General features: G+C 44.7%; 1 protein-coding gene across 8 annotated transcripts in view; it reads right to left on the bottom strand.

Annotated features, from left to right (window-relative positions):
* Positions 1-380: 380 nt before the first annotated feature.
* Obsc (Obscurin) overlaps positions 381-16,707 on the bottom strand; it is a 220,812-nt gene continuing 204,485 nt past the window's right edge. For all 8 annotated transcript variants that reach the window (XM_075676117.1, XM_075676126.1, XM_075676164.1 and 5 more), the window contains 12 exons: positions 15,091-15,322; positions 14,171-14,322; positions 12,941-13,073; positions 12,345-12,476; positions 9,411-9,572; positions 7,905-8,079; positions 6,953-7,235; positions 5,607-5,793; positions 2,584-2,659; positions 2,343-2,492; positions 1,331-1,522; positions 381-720 (listed from right to left, as the gene is read on the bottom strand). In XM_075676117.1, the coding sequence (XP_075532232.1) occupies positions 681-720; positions 1,331-1,522; positions 2,343-2,492; positions 2,584-2,659; positions 5,607-5,793; positions 6,953-7,235; positions 7,905-8,079; positions 9,411-9,572; positions 12,345-12,476; positions 12,941-13,073; positions 14,171-14,322; positions 15,091-15,322 (1,914 nt within the window). In that variant the 3' untranslated portion in view covers positions 381-680. The remainder of the gene's footprint in view (positions 721-1,330; positions 1,523-2,342; positions 2,493-2,583; positions 2,660-5,606; positions 5,794-6,952; positions 7,236-7,904; positions 8,080-9,410; positions 9,573-12,344; positions 12,477-12,940; positions 13,074-14,170; positions 14,323-15,090; positions 15,323-16,707) is intronic.

The following is a 16,707-nucleotide window of genomic DNA, read 5'->3' as shown; positions in this document are numbered from 1 at the left end:
GAAGATATATAATTTTGTGTTTGCACATCATACTCGTTAGAACGATAGATTTCAGCCTCTTATCTGGCAAAAATCAACGCCGGAGGCCTCTCGGATGACCTTATTTTGGGCCCTTGGCCCCACCCGAGATGTACACACCATGGCACAAATTTTTTACGACACATGACTCGACTCAAGACTTCGGGAATGCTGCTGTGTTGACCACCAACGTCCTCGCACCACTATTCTTACCAGCATGCTCCATCCTTCTTTCGCTCCCCTTTGCCCTGCTTCAGCGCAGAATAGCAGGTTATGACGCACAAGCTCGTGGCCGAGCTCTCTGTCTTTATCTAAACAAATTTTCTCTCTCTTTCGTGTCCTTCGTGTAGCGCCCAACTCTGTACACATATAAATATCTTTATTCTCAACAGTCCAAAAACTCAACAAAACTGACGAGTATGAGAAGGATGGCTGGTTTCAATTGTCGCCACTTTTCTAGCTGCGCTTGAACAAATATTTGCAACTGAGCGCAGTGTCAGCATGATACACCCGACAAAGAACGTCGTCCACATGGTCGGCCGCACGCGCTTAGCCGGACCACATGTGTATGTGTAATGATAAAATCAAGATGTAACAGCCATTTGAATATTTTAAACAAACAGGTCTCTCCACTCTTGCTTTCGAATCCGCTTCATGTTCATTCAAGCGTCTCCACTTGATTCCGTGCTGGATAAAAAGCATCTGGAAAGAAAACATTAGTATAAATGGAGGCTGCGAAAACCTCATGGCTTGGTAAAAATTGAGACACAGCAGCCATATGCAATGACACCACACCTTTCTCTGTCTACTGCCTGTCTTTCTCTGACGCCAACAAACTTTTTTTAATTCACGCCTTTTAAGCTAGACTACATAAAGCGACGGATATGCTCGACCAATCAAAATGACCAAGAAAGTAATAAAAAAACCTTTTCGCTCCTTAGACAAGTAAGCGCATCCACACGACTAAATGACAGTGTTTAGAGTTCTTTGCATACATTGATGAGTCGATGGCTTATTACTGTCCACAGAACCAACCTTACTAACTCAACCTTCCCTCTAAGCAGTGGGAAGGTAGGCTCAGGGTTTTTACCGTTTCTGAGCGTTGCAATTTGTCAGCTTTTCTTCGCACGTCTTTGATATCGTTACAAAATTTGTGTAGGCCAACATTTGCGCCTGCAGGACAGTTACAAAGACTGCATCTGCGACTCGCGTATAGGCTTTTCCGACAGTATAGTTATTGTGGGAGAGCTATGTTTGGTACTTGGCACATAAGAGGCATATGTACTGCGAATTCAAGCGGCATTCTTCATACCTTGAAAGCTGCAGACCGATCAGCTTCGAAAGCCTTTCGGCATTGTTGGCGTTCTTCTTTTTCATGTGGAAATTGGCAGCGAACTCTTGCAGCTTGTGCGACAAGAAGACTGAATTCTCGCGCTTTCGAAGCATGAATTCACTTGGAAGTATCCACTTGTTCTCAAGACATTCCGAAATGGCAGGTCGTTTTCTGAGAAATAAAAAAAGAACATAGGTATCAGGGCCCGAATTCACAAAAAGCTCTTACAATAGAATTGTTCGTAAGAGGAAATGCCAGCCAATCCTGTTGCTGGACATCTTATTAGCAAAGGCAGCCGGCCAACGGCAAAACTACTTACGAAGTAAATGTTATGGGAAATTGACCTCCGGATTTTAGAGGGTATGCAGACAACATGCCACTGTCGTCACACAGCTTCAATATCATTCTTTCGTCAACGGGTTATTTCGCAGTGGCTAAATATGAGTTGTATGCATCGTTCTAGCGCGACATACCAAATGACTGATAGGCAGAAAGACACAAACAAACATGAACGAACAGATGACCATTTGATGCTTCTTAAGATATTTCAACGCGATAAGTCTTTACCGTACGTACTCTGAACTTGATGTGACTTTAACAGAAATTTCCAATCTTCTCTTTTATGCAGTTCATAGCTTTTCAACCAATCGTTAAATCAGCCATTGGAAAAATATCGTTAAGGATAACATATATTAGACCGAAAGCAGCCAATCGGCTAAGTTGTCCTGGTGCTACATACTTTTGCCATGTTTCGATGCATTCCGATGGTTGGCAACCACAGGCACAGTTGTGGGAACACTTCCCAGGATCACTTTTACAGTTCAAATGTATGCAAGGTTGAGATCTTGTAAACAATAAATTAACATTATGTTCGAACAGTTCCAACTATCGGCTTTCTGTCACGGATGTAAGAACAAAATGTTGGTGGCCGTGTTCGAAGTTGGGATACGATCTTACAAGAATCGCAAACGAAATTCCAAAAATGGCTTACTCAGGTGTCCTCTTGAAGAGCTGCATTAGGAACCTCGTGGCCTCTGTCGATGCTTCTTTGTACAACTTGTCGAAGTGGTACCGCACGTACAGAATGTTGGTCTTTGTGTCCTCTTCGCTTGTTCCAAGGAATGGAGAGTAGCCACTTAGTCTGCACGAAATTTCGAGAGGCGCCGTTTGCCAAAGCTGTGGGCAAACCGAGATACTGCTGCAGGACTAAGCGTCTACGTTCGCGTACTCACAATATGTACGTCAGGATGCCGACTCCCCAAACATCCGTGGCGTGGCAGACCTCGTTTCCTTTTAGCACCTCCGGTGCTGAAAAAAAAAAACAAGAGGAAGAAGAGCAGTTGAGTCTCTCAGTGCTGCATGTTAGTTGTTGCACTATATGTTAATATGATAGCCTAGTTTATGTTAACGTCTTAAGTAAGCCTAGTACAGCTGTACAAAAAGCCTGTAACTTTATAAATAATCAACGCAGATACATTTCAAGTCGCATGCCCATATTTACCATGCACGTTATAACTTATGCCATTCGAAACATTACAAGCTACTTTTCTCAGATCTGGAAGAAGAACTTTAGATGTAAGAGCGGGATCATGGCCGGCATTTGTAAAGCCTCTCTTACGTATAAGGGCCCGTCCACACTAGCGACAGACACATTGCAATGGCATGCCGACATCCTCCACTGTTTGAGCGTTGGCAGCACAAAACGAGGCCAAAGTAGATGACAGTTTCGCCAATGCGACAGTCACATGGCACCTTCAGCCCAAACCACAAGGAGCAAATTTCTAACGCATTTTCGGCATGGGCGTTGGACCGCTTCTTGTGGCGTCGACACGAATGCGACGTCGGGACCCACCCGCTGGGCGCAGAAGTCTGCGAATGCTATGGAACTTTCATTGCACGAAGGAATTGGCTCCCTAGCCGATTATTATTATTATTATTAATATTATTAATATTATTATTATTATTATTATTATTATTATTATTATTATTATTATTATTATTATTATTATTATTATTATTATTATTATTATTATTATGTCTAATGACATCACCTTTGAAGCGGGGAGGGGCGACAAATTGTAACCTAGACTGCTTGAAATAATCATGTTTTACTACATCTATGACAGTCTTTTATTTCAAGCAAGCTAGGTGACTACTTTTTGTTAACTAAGCCTGTAACGTACGGACCCCGGTTCCATCTCTTCACTGCTCTTTAAAAGTAAAACGTCTCTTTGCAAACCTCGTCGGGTTTCCTGACCGTGAGTGCTACAGCCTGACGTTTCCTCTTGCCGAATAGGCCAACCAGTAACAGCGAAGCACGCGCGCCGCGGGTTTCCTTCAAGCGACACCAGATGGCGCTCGCCTCCGCGGATGCGCGGAGCGCTTTATTTTTGGAAGCGAGGCCAGGATGCCCTAGAACGTGCACTTATAAAACGAGATACAACAAGGAAGAAGAAGCGCGTGCCTGCTGCTGTATAGCTAGGGAAACGACGGATCATGTTTTATTAGAATGTGAAGATATCGGCCCAGCGGTCGAGTTAGGCACCAGTGGCCTCCTTGAAGCCCTTGGGTTCTACAAGAGCAGGGGAAAATAAACATGTCCGGAATAGATTTGTAAGAGGCGATTGGAAGACTGCTGGAAGAAAAATAGGGAAGCGACAAACAACGGAGGCGTACATAAACAAAGTTCCCGATAGGGCTTTAGAAAGTTTGTTGATGGGAATTATTCGTGGAGTTTTTCTCTTCTTTTTTTGAGCATAGGTAGGACGAATGGTAATATAATAGCAAGAGCTTGGTGGGCAAACTCCCCCTCTCCCTTTCCAAGGGGACGCTTATAGCATCCATGCGGCAGCGGCGGCGCCGGCCGTGCGGGGAAAGGAGAGAAAGAACCAGAAAGCGCGTTGCGAACCCGCGGCTCGACGGTAATGAGGAAGCAAACGCTTCTTTCGGACAGAATGGATTCGAATTGCACTACGTACGTATGCGCATGCTGCATCTGAAACCATGATGCGTTCAAGGCATCCGTTGTACTCGCTAGTGGTCACCAACTCCGCCTAACAAAAGGCTTGGTATAATTTGTGTGCGCCTACCTTCGTGAGTGTGTGCGTGTGTGCGAAATTTGTGGACGTCCACGCCAGACGCCAGAGCCGAAGTCGGAAGTGGCTCACAAAGCAAAATGCTAGCAAATGGACAGAGCATGGCCTCCTAGACGAGGCAACGTGCATGTTATGGCGCGCGTGATCTTGTAGGCTCTGTACAGATCAAGACCAAAGAAGTCTACGAAATTGAAAAGCACGAAGATTTTAAGTGAAAACGAGTGCTTTTTGCGCTATAGGTACGTGAAAGCCGCAAATTGAATTTAAATAAATTTAAGTTGACAGGGTCTTATTATGCTGGCGCCACATCGAAATATGCCGAAGCAGAATGTATCTGTAGTTTAGAGAATCCAATAAAGTTCGTCGTGCGTCCGTGCCTAAATGCGTCAGAGCTGTGTTAAATGCGTCAGAGCTGTGTTAAATGTGTCAGAGCTGTGTTCCTAGAAAAATACAGCGAGGTTTCCCGCGATTTCTTTTATTGTGAGGCCAGCGCTTTATCGTAAATTGCTTGATTTGTCATCATGCAAGTCTTTGTTTTACTTGCACGCATGTTGCCTGTCTGTCAGGGGACCCACTGAAGCCTGGCGACCGCCACAGACTACACTGGTTTTGCTGATTTCTGACATCGCTTTGCGGCTGCCTGAAAAGTATGTCAGGGATCCATCCTCTCTGCGGCGGGAGATCTCACTGCCCGTCAGGAAAACCGCAATCGTCAGGCGGCACGTGCAACAGAGTGCGGCTAGTCACCGTGCCGATAACTTGGTTGGGATAGTTCGACCGGCGTTTAAACGCACGCCACTTATAACGTGGTGATTGGCGTGATGTCATCGCAGTGATCGCCTCTCGTGGGTGACGCGTAGGTGCGAGAAGTTTTGCGAATACGGGCCCAGTCCTCTTCTTATCGGGTAATGCCGGCCATAAAAGGCAGTTTGTCGCTCATTTCACCGAACTGTCGCTAAAACATTAAGCTATATATTCGCGGACAGACAAACCATGCACCACGACGGTTGTCTCATGCGGGAGTTCTCAATGTTTTGTGTGGAGGTTCAGTGTTTTCCGTTAAAAGGGGTATTTTGTCCTTCTTGCTTTTCACTTCATGCTTTTCGACCAAACGCATCTCTTGCTTTGATTTTCTAGATTTCGACGGTAATAATACTGACCGAGGTACTCTAGGCAGGCGCTGGTGTCCAGGGGAAGGATTTTTCCGGTTCTTGGCACGAAGTTCGCCGAACCAAAGTCTACCAGCTTTATATTGCAACTGTGAGCATCAGTCAGCACCACGTTGTCAGGCTGAAGTTCGATGTAGCAGATGCTGCGAAAGTGGAGGTATTCCAAGCCGTCTAAAACCTACGAAGAGAAGAAGAGCATCACTATTTTGCTAATCGGCTGAAACATACTGCACTGCATTTGAATATCTTGAAATCCCTCAGTGGTCATACACATATATTCAAGGAAACGCACTGGCAACGGTTCCTCAGTCGCTAGCTTATTGGTATTATCAGTTTTAGCGCGCGCTGTTGATTGGCTAAGACATGAAGCGGAGAGCATACCAATCACTTCGCTAACGTGTCCTGCGGGTTATTACGTGTCATAAAAGTGAAAGTACCCCAGAAGGTGATCAACCGAGAATGCAGCCTCTGAAACGTAGCTCCTCAGAGTGTGAGGACAAAAAGAAAACGTACTACGTATAGCGTAAGTCGATAGCGCTAGTCATATAGCGTAAGTCGAGCTTGTCTAGACTAAATTTCTCAGGCGACAAAACATTGGTTGAAAAAAGAATGGAGACGTGGGCTTAAGATCCGGGGTGGATGGAGGGTGCTAGGTGGTACAGTTAGAAAGGGATGAGGAGGTTGATGTATATATGTGTGTTTATTATGCAGTAAGTTAATTTCTTTGTCGTTTCATTTGGGAATTTTGGCTCGTTTTCTCACTCTACTCACTGGGACCAAAGGAGATTCTCAGTTGGGTGTGCTTCAACCTGCGCATATGCATAGCTATACTTCTTGTAACCACCGTAGGGATTTAGTGTGCTCGCTCTAAATGTCCAATGCAGTTAGTCCAAGGGAACTGATATGCATGTTTGGCACCACCTGCGAATGCCTTAGTTGGACAACTTCGCCTTTGTCTGTGTAGCATTCTGGATGACTACGTTCCGAAACAGTGCTGCTGTAGGCCTCCCTTTCTTGTGCCAGTTCGGGCTACAAAATGAGACGGAACGAAGCCATCGGGAAACCGGGACCACGCCTCAAAAAGCGGCACCTGCTCTCGCTAAACTATCGAGTACACATTGCCACTTTCGCCTTGACGCACACGTCTTGAGTTCGCGTTCATTGCACCAAGCGCAGCGACAAATCCGTTGTACTGCGCAGTGCTGCCAATAAAGCATAGTCTAATGATCGTCTCATTATTATTACTTATTAATACGCCTGTGCAACGTGATGAAGCCTATTAATCATCGGCGATTTCCATTTTTGTCACCGGTGGGCTGCACAGAATACGTACGTACCTGCTTGATGATGTGGGCCACCATGTCCTCATTGTACGTGTGGCGCATTGATAGGAAGGTGAGCACGTCCATGCCACACAACTTTTCCAAGCCGAGAACGACCACCTCGTCGTGGACGCTGGCCGTCTTGAGGCAGATGACCCGTTCGTGTCGAAGGCTTTTCAGGACCTCATACTCTCGATGCGCTGACGTTTCGGGTTCCGTGTTAGTCAGGACGACTTTCAGAGCGAGGCTGCCGCTCAGCTTCTTCGACGTGCCGCTGACAACAGCACCAAACCTTCCGCTGCAAGCGAAAAGACGTGTTTAATCAGAACAGTTGGTTGCTGAAAGGTAAAAAGCACGCACGCACACACACACACACACACACACACACACACACACACACACACACACACACACACACACACACACACACACACACACACACACACACACACACGCACGCACGCACGCACACACACACACACACACACACACACACACACACACGCACACACACACACGCACACGCACGCACACACACGCACACACACACTCTCTCTCTCTCTCTCTCTCAACCGCGCGCACGCACGCACGCACACACACGCACGCATGCACGCACGGATGTGTATCCTGTGAACGAATGTGAGTCTTTAGAGGTCACGCCCCTCTTCCTTACATTTATTCTAGTTGTCAAGAATACGTACGCGAGGACCTGCGCATGGCACTTGCCATAGGCTCAAGTGAAGCAGGAATGAATGGTAGAAAATTATGTCGCTTGAAGGTGGCCTTTGGCTGCCTTCCGTCCCATCGTCGACAAACGAATGCGTACGCGCTTGGATGTTGGCCCCGCACCTTTTCTGCTAGCTCGTTTAAGTCTGAGACTTCTGCGCGTATGCGCCTGATCTTCATACATTCGCGACTGTGGTGAAATGGAACCTATGCAGCGTTCGCATAGTGACGAAATACTTACACAGCGAGCTCTGAGCTGAATGTGTACAATTCGCTGAGCCCGCCTGATTCGAGCTGTACTGGGGATGTTTCTTGGCCGTAGTCGAGGGGAACTCTGGCCTCTTGCTCATGTTCTCCTTCGAAGATTTCTTCCTGATGCTTGTGCTCTCGAGAGAGCTGGATCTTTTGTGCGGCTCCTACAAGAGGTGAGAGAGTGGAAAACTTTACACAAAGTATTGGCGACATGTTTGCTCCCAGATATTTAAAGACAAATCCATGCTAAGGATCAATTGGCACTATATAACCCGACATCTTGTTTCCCGAAAGAAGGTGCAAGGCGAAATGCGTGCACGTCCTTTCCTGTCCTTCACTAGAAGCGATACCAGTCCTTCTCTGGGCTTTCCATTTCCCACGATATCTTCCCAAACTGAGCTAAGTTACTTGGCGTAAAAATATAGGTTTGCACATCCCTTGTAGCTCCTCCTGAGTCCTATTTTGAAATGCATATGGCTTTGGTCGAAAAGAGCATCTAATTAAGCGCGCTGTCTTGCCTTGAAATTTGTTTATACTGTTTTTCAGATACTTTCGCTTCGATTCGTAATTCTCGTCCTTTACGTTTTTTTTTTCTAGTACTGAGAAAGTACTATACATGCACGTTTCTAAGCAGTGATTTTCTTTCCTTCCAGTTGACGTATGCTGAATCGCCTTTTCGTACTATTATTATATTGTTTATAAATCAATTATTGGACACTTTGCTCAAGTCCAGGAAGTATTACTTGTAATTTCTAGAATGAAAAGAATAACTAAATTAAGCCTAAATTTTGCAGGTCATATGCTTTATTTAGGAGGTGCGCTTTTGCCCAAGCATGTGCATTTATGTCAACATATTTCCTTATTTTAATCGCTTTTGTCATTAGAAAAGCAACATTTCAAGTACTCGATTTATCGATAATTTATCCAATACAAATTTTATTACAATTTTAAAGAATTTTGATCTTCCTGTAAGAAAATAACTACGTGATTGGCTGACAGCGTTTAGAGATTGAAACATTGCTTAATGACCAATTCAATCAGGCAAGTCTTTTCGACATTCATAGGTTCTAGATAGACTTCTGTAAGTATTTGCTAACTTCAACTAAGTGATCTTTCTTCAAGGTATTCGGCGTTATTTTTTTGGTGTGCAGCATATTATTGGTCTATTGGATAATTTTTCACAGCGCTATTGGGCCTCTAAACCTCATGAAAGATACCAGACCACAGTTACAGATTCAGCTGACAACGAAGCAAATGTATTACACGAAGATGAGGCTGTCATGTGATCGTTGAATAGCTGCGCCTCGCAGTTTTCCGCTGGCAATATTCTAATGAAACGTTTGAAAATAGAACCAACAAACGTTTAGTTCTTAACATCACCTATGCCTTTACATGATTAAATAACTCAGATGTTTCAGACACAGGAGACGTCTGCTGTTCCTTTTCAATTCACCGTTCTGAAGGAAATGAATACGATTGTGAAAACTAAACTTACCGTCAGCTTCAGTCGTGCAAAGCTCCGACGGAAGACTGGCCTCACTCCAACCATATTTGTTCTTAGCGCTCACACGGAACGTGTATGACGTAGATGGCTTTAGGTCGGGAATTACCCAAAACTCTTGCGATATCACATCGGAAACTTTCGTCCATTCTCCCCCTGGGAAGTAGAAAATAAAAATAAACATAAAGCAAAGAACGGATTAAATTGAGGCAAATGCTTTTTAAGAGGAGAAAAATAGAATGAGTGACAGTGAGTCGTATTAGCATCGGCTAAATATACATTTGCTGTTAGGCGAATACAAATTAGGCGTCAGTCAAGCGCAGTGTCGCTGACGTGACAGTAAACGCTAGTGTCTGTTCAAAGAGCACGGCTTTCTTGAAGACAAGGTTTTTTGGCGACTTCAGATTGATTTGGGGGGGGGGGGGGGGGTTAGTGGGGTCTGGCTACCTGGCCACTTTCCGAACACTTCCGTCAAAATAAGACGATTTGAGGTCTTCTTGTCCAGGTAGGACCATGAAAAAGGCGCCAGAATGAAGCTTGGAAGATAAAAAAGATGCCACCAAGTTAGCATAGAGATATCTACCGAACAGAAATAATGCATAATTAGCACAAAAAGGCCAGATTAGATAGAAATGCGCTCGTTCAAACTGCGGGCGTCTAAAAGCGGATTAATCCGAAATGTGGCTTTACTCAACGAAAAGTATGGGCGATCCTGCACATAGTACAATATAAATATGTGGGCCGGTCCTGAAGGTAGTGAAGTCTAAACAACAAGCCACATGGTGCACTAATGCAGCCAAGAGCTTGGGCCCTATAACGTAAAACAATTGCAATTTGTTTTTATTACAATCTTCTGACGTCAAATTTGCGTAACCGTCGCCGCAAGCATCGGGCGGTGACCCGCAGTGTTGTTTGGACAGCCCAATGAAATTGTCTCCTCGTTTATAGGAGGTCACCTCTGTTTGCTTTCAAGACGAATAAAATTGCCTACATTGAGCGATTTCCTTATCTAACTGGTTGACGAGGGGCAAGGAGCGCGCTTAAGTTTCCACGGGGCCGAGTCAGCGCAGTGAAAATAGATAACCGAATGAGTGTGGTGCCGGCGTCTGCTGTTGGTACGCTTCCTCTTACTTAGCTTGCGGTAGCTGGTAGAAAATCGCGAAGCCGTGCAACGGAAAGTTAAGAATGCCGCTAAAACGGATCCTCAGCAAGTAAGAGTTGCCAGAGTGGTGTCGTATACGTGCTGAAAGAGCTCGATAAGGTTATACTGCCACGCAAAGTGCTTTGTTTTACACAAATAAACCCATGCTCTCCGGCAGGTGCGAATAGCCAGTCACTGAGCGACCGGTGGTCAGCCAGTTTCTGTTCCTTTCGGAACGAGGCAGTCTCCAGCTATTCAGAAAAAAAAGAACAGTTTTGTTCTGCGTATTAATGCATCTTTAACGCGAACACGTCTGTTTAACGCATTGCGTTTTCGCGGTTTTGTGACGTCGCGTGACAGACAGGCGAAGTGGGCGAAGCCCGAAAACGTTTACCCATAGCAGAGGGCTAATGACGAAAATGCACCGAATAAGAAATAATGATTTTTTATTGTTCGGTATATTCATGCATAATCAATGTGTACCTGTCGTATCAAATGGGTGACTGTCGCGGTTTTCGTGACGTCGGCTAACAAATAAGCGAAGTATAGGTGGCCAGAAAATATTTTGTCTAACCGTGGAGGGTTGATTGCAAAATTGGAATAGAAATGTTGGGAATAGCTTTACGTTATAGCGCCTCTTGTTTTTCTTGTCTTCGATGTCAAACGCTGTTGAATCGCCTTCTTCTATATTAAGGATTCTGTATAACAATCATCAATTAGAACTTTTAGCTCACGTACGTTATTCCACTAATCAATTATTTGATTAATTAACCGAATAAAATGTTCCGAATAATCGGGCTAAGATTTTTAATCGATGTCCGGGACGAGTTATGTGGCCTTGGGTAAAGGACAGTGTTAAATGTGGCCTAACTAGAGGGGTTGGAAACAGTAGGCCTCCGTACATTCCATTTAAGTTATACGCAAAAAACAAATTTGTTTAATATAGAAAAAATAATGATAATTATAACAATAAGGTCACTTTAGCACACGCAAGCATTAACACATGCAAAAGGAAAAACAAAAGACGAAATCAACGCGAGTAACTCTGTAAGATCGTCACTAGTACATAGAGCACATGTCCGTACTTGTTTCACTAGCGTCTTTTTCCGTCAGCTATCGGTATCTGGCATGGCAGGACTTTCACGCCGAGCGAACGGGATTTGACGTCACATTGTTCTTGACGACGCCGCAAACACGGCGAACGCCGGAAATTAATCGGAAACTTATGCCCTGTGGTTCGGGCTTTGTAAATGCACACACGCCCACTGTTAAGTCTGATAATGAGAAACTTGCTTGGTAATGAATGTTCGGTATTGCTAACCAGAAAGAAAAACAAAATATACATTTTTGTCCACAGCATCTTTGTATGCCTGTTTTACGTCCCACAGCCGCAATCTGAATCCGAATCCACCTGAGGTTCTTTGACCCATGTACAAAGCCAGGAGCTCTTTCATTCTTGTTTTTCTTTGTATCCCGCCCAAATGCGACCGATGCATCTGGGACTCGAACCTGCGACCTCAACAGGATAATGCCATAGACAGTGAGCCACAGTGGCAGTTAGGATGGCACATCATTCTGAAGCGCTGCCAGGCTTAGGTTAGTACGAACAGCGAACAGTAAATTATGCGCCCCCTCTAGAATATCCCATCAACACGGACGCCATATTGTTACGAGGTCTTGTTTCCGATAGCAGTCAGTTTACTCTACGAAATATGACGGTGTGCGGATAGTGTTAGTATGTTAAACAAACGAAAAGCGCTTTGGTTCGGTCGGCTATTAAAACTTACCGGCTTGCCTGTATTCCAGGCAGAAAGAGAAAATGCGCGAGTTGCCGTCGTACTTCGGGCTATACCACTGAACGTATGCTTGGTGGGATGAGAATTGTTTACAGATGGGTGGCTCAGGCCGGGCAGGTCGCTCTGCAAATTAAATAAATTCATGCACAATACAGAACTGGAAGTGAAGCGAAAATAAACGTGAAACGGGAAATGCACATTATTAGTTAAAATGTTTCTCTCTGCCGTGCACGCACGTTAAGAATTAATCTGCCATGTCTCAAATTGCAACCGCCACACCGACATCAGGAAACGCGCTGGATGTTTGAAGCGACACTTATCTGTCATAAAGATAAATTTCAGCGACCAGACCGCACTTCTTTTTTCTCAGATCGATGGTCTGGAGGCAAAAACCAAATACTAAGCATAATTGTTTCATTGCATTACTGACGTTATATTTACTTTGCTTCTTAAGAATTAATTTTTCGCGGAACAACAACAACAACAACAACAACAACAACAACAACAACAACAACAACAACAACAACAACAACAACAACAACAACAACAACAACAACAACAACAACAACAACAACAACAACTCTTACCGCCGATCTTTAGCCTAGCGTAGCACAAAGCGACACCGTGACTGTTTCTTGCGGCACATTTGAACAAGCCGACGTCGTACGCTTTTCCAGGTTTCAACCGCAGTTCAGACCTGCCGTCTGCGTCTTGAGTAATCTGACGCAAACACACGGGATAGAAAATATACGTTTAACTGGGCACTCGAGACAAGGTTTTCACGTGTATTAGCGTATGCCATTGCGCCATGTTATGTAAGATGAGGCAGACGACCAGGGTTTTAAGTTACAATTATAATTTAGGTACACAAATATGTATATGTAGACGAAATCGGGAAAGAAACAGGACACACAGAGGTGACCTCACGGCACTGGGCGCAGACAGGCAGACCGCCTGCCACGTTTTTAGATCTTACAAATAAGTTGTTCTGAAGCATCAGATTAGTTAGCCGAACGCCTTTATAAACTGCATTCCTTTGTCTTCGGGAAAATGGCAAATGTTTGCTGCCATTGGCCGTTGACGCCTTCACAAAGTCCTTACATACGAAAACGCACTTCGCTGAGTTTGTACCCCTCTTCATTTCCTCGTGTGTACCATGAGCTGTATCATTAGCGACAATGATTTCTACAAAATAACCGCAAAAGCTTTATTATTTTTATCGAAATCATAGGAACATTTTTGTATGCTATTCTGTTTCTGTAGGCTGAAGGTTTCTACTTATATAAATAGGAATGTAAAAATGTAATATGATGGGACATACATAGTTCATCTCAATATACGAAGCAGCACCTACGTTAAAGCGTCACAGTGTGTTTTATGTGACGCCTGTTCTGAGCTGTCATTAGTGCATTTATGTCAACTGACTTCAAGTCCGACTTTTCCGTTCTGGTTACGTTTCTTTAGTTCACTGCTGGCTTGCTATTTCAATATCAGTGCGCACTTGTTCTATCTTAAGAGGAACAGCCGGCGCCCGTTTAAAGGCTCCAACTTCTAAAGATCATATTATTTAAGAAAGTGGAAAGAATTCTTCCTAATAGACAACGCGTCTCAGCAGCGTAAAACCATGCGTTCGCGCTCCGCTTAGCAGATCCGAGCGTGAGGAATTCATTAAGACTGATGTGATTCACATTAAGGCATCATCATCACATTAAGGCATGTGATGAGTCAAACTGAAAAGAGTAGGGAAGGGTCAGGCTACAGGAGACAGCATGAGCTGGTTTTATCGGGTTAATCCAAAACAGAGTGGGAAAACTCACCTGAACTCTGCTGCTTTCTATCAGGATACTATCGTTCCTAAACCAAGAATACTGGGGCGCTGGGTTTCCGACAGCTAGGCACTTGAACACCACTTGGTCATTTTCCTGGATAACACAGTCCTCTATTTTCTCTCTGAAGAATGGTGCCATTCCTGAAATATAAACCAGAATGAAAAAAAAATGAATAAATAAAAATGTACCTGTGCCAACAGAAACCGTCGCCATTCGCGACCGTTATTTGAAACTCTGCAGAGTTAAAAAAATTCAACTAATCGCATTGATACGTCTGACATTGATATCAGCATTATTTATGTGCTCACGTATGCGTGCAGAGACGCCAGTATAGTCCTTACACATGCGTTGATTTTAGGCCGCCAATGTTTTTATAGTGCCGTTCAGTTATATCTATTTTGCGTTTGAGCGTTCGAGCGTTTGTAAATACATCTCCGGCGTGATCCAACCACAGGTAGTATTGGTTAGTGACATTCTTAGTGAAGCAGAGAAGAATCGGGAACGCTTGTAAAGCACGCTTGAATTGCACTTTAGTCGCGGTACACGCCGTGACAAAGAAATCTGTCATTATTTTCTCAGATTTTTATATAGGTAGCGTACGCATCACCAAAGCTACTGCTGAGCTGTATAGTGGGGCTTTGAGGCACTCGCATAGCTACAAGGCTATGCCGAGTGAAGACAAGACTCTATAGAGTAAAGAGCCGGTATTGTCTTGTATCACAACCACTCGAAAGTAGAGCGCACTTTATTTTCGAGTTGTTGTGATATCTGCTCTCGAGTGGTTCTGATAAAAGACGGAGCCAGCTGCAAGGCCTATAGAGTCAGATCTGTTCACACGCTTGGCTTTTGGAAAGAATTTCTACGTGTGTACATACAGAGCAAATGCTTTAGTCCAGTGAGGGTCCTACCTATGCTCTTCTCCCTAGACGTCTTGTCTTTCCAGGCCTCGTGCTTGAGGTGTTCCAGCTGGTGGTGGGCGTAACCGAGGCTGCCCACTTCTCGCTGCAGCCTCAGCGGTAGCGTCCTGGTGCCGAGTCCCTTCTTCTCGTCGTCGATCTCCTCGTCCATGACGTCCACGAACTTCCTGCGCTCTCGGACGACCACCTGTGGGTACACGTTCCTAGTGCCGCGCTCGTTGATCTGCACTCGTCAGAAGAAATCGCGCATCCCTCAAATTAGTGACCGAAATTGCGTTGCGATATATCAAGAACCACAAATGGGCTTTAGTTGCGGCAGGGTTAGTTGTTCATGAGGCGATGCTCAGTGTGTGGATGTTGTCAGGTTTGCGGGCGCGGTGACAATAAGGAAGGTAAGGCGAGGAATTTTATGGAGCAGCTAACAAAGGCGTAATTTTTTTTCTTCTACCGAATACTACGCCGTTGCGTTCCGCGTGTCTGTATTATTCTAATTATCTGGAGATCTGAGAAAAAGTATATCATCGCCCATAAAAAGATAGCGAAGTTGGTCGCATCTTTTATTGGGGTGATTTGATTACAAGAAAAAAAAAGACAAGCTCGACGTGAATAGAAGTTAGCAGAAAATGCTAAGGTATAAGCAACGGTAGATGAAAATTAAAGTGCCGTCTCTTTGCACGCTTAATGCAATGTTCCGCACACGAACGCATGTACCGCATACACACAGCTTCAAAGCATCCTCTTTCTTCCCCTCGCCCTGTCTACTGACGACAGTATTTCAGAAAACGTCAAATACAGAATCTAGTGGCATATATGGGACAGGTCATTCAAGAATGTTGTCGCTGCGCGCTTTACGTTTAGGTAGTTGAAACTGAGCGCTCCCAACCCATTCGCTTGGTTTATTCATAGTGCCTTGCTCTAGCTCGGAGCTTTCGGCAGCCCTCTTACCTTCGAGCTGAGAGCACTGCCGAGAACAAATAGAGTTCTTGTCACGTGACAGCTGCAACTTTCCTGGCGTCTGTTTTGGCCTTTGTGGCAGTATTGCGTGTGCGTGTCTAGTGTGTCCTTTCTTTTTCACAACAGAAACAGTATTGCGATGTGTTACCGCCTCCAGCCTCTGACTGCTCTGGCGAGTAGCCGAACGTTCGGATAGGGCAGCCTTCCTTTGGCTCTGCTGTCGAGCGACCTCCGCGCCATTTCAATTCAAGTGGGAGCGCGATGGGAAGCTGCAAAACACACCAGGAGCACACTTCGTCTCTAAGCGCACTGTTCTGGTTCGAGGGGTTATAATTTTGAATCTGAATCTGTGTTATTACGGTAGCTTTTTAAACGAATTTTGCTGTGCAGATTTATCACTACGTTAATTTGTCAGCCGACTTCACTTGTCTGAGTACATTTACTTGTACGATAACGTTGTCTTTTTAACTCTCGCTGTATTCTGCCACAAATAAGTCGCACCCTAGCTGTTCGGCCACCTTACCTCGGTCGTAGGCCTATACTTACTGTACTATACTATACTATACTACACTATACTATACTATACTATACGACACCATCTTTGCTATCACTGCGTTATATTGGCTCTGGCACCGTTCCTTTTTTTCTTTTTGT

This window comes from Dermacentor variabilis, chromosome 1 (genome assembly GCF_050947875.1).
Source record: "Dermacentor variabilis isolate Ectoservices chromosome 1, ASM5094787v1, whole genome shotgun sequence".
Lineage (NCBI taxonomy): Eukaryota > Metazoa > Arthropoda > Arachnida > Ixodida > Ixodidae > Dermacentor > Dermacentor variabilis.
This window is presented reverse-complemented; position numbering and strand designations above follow the sequence as displayed.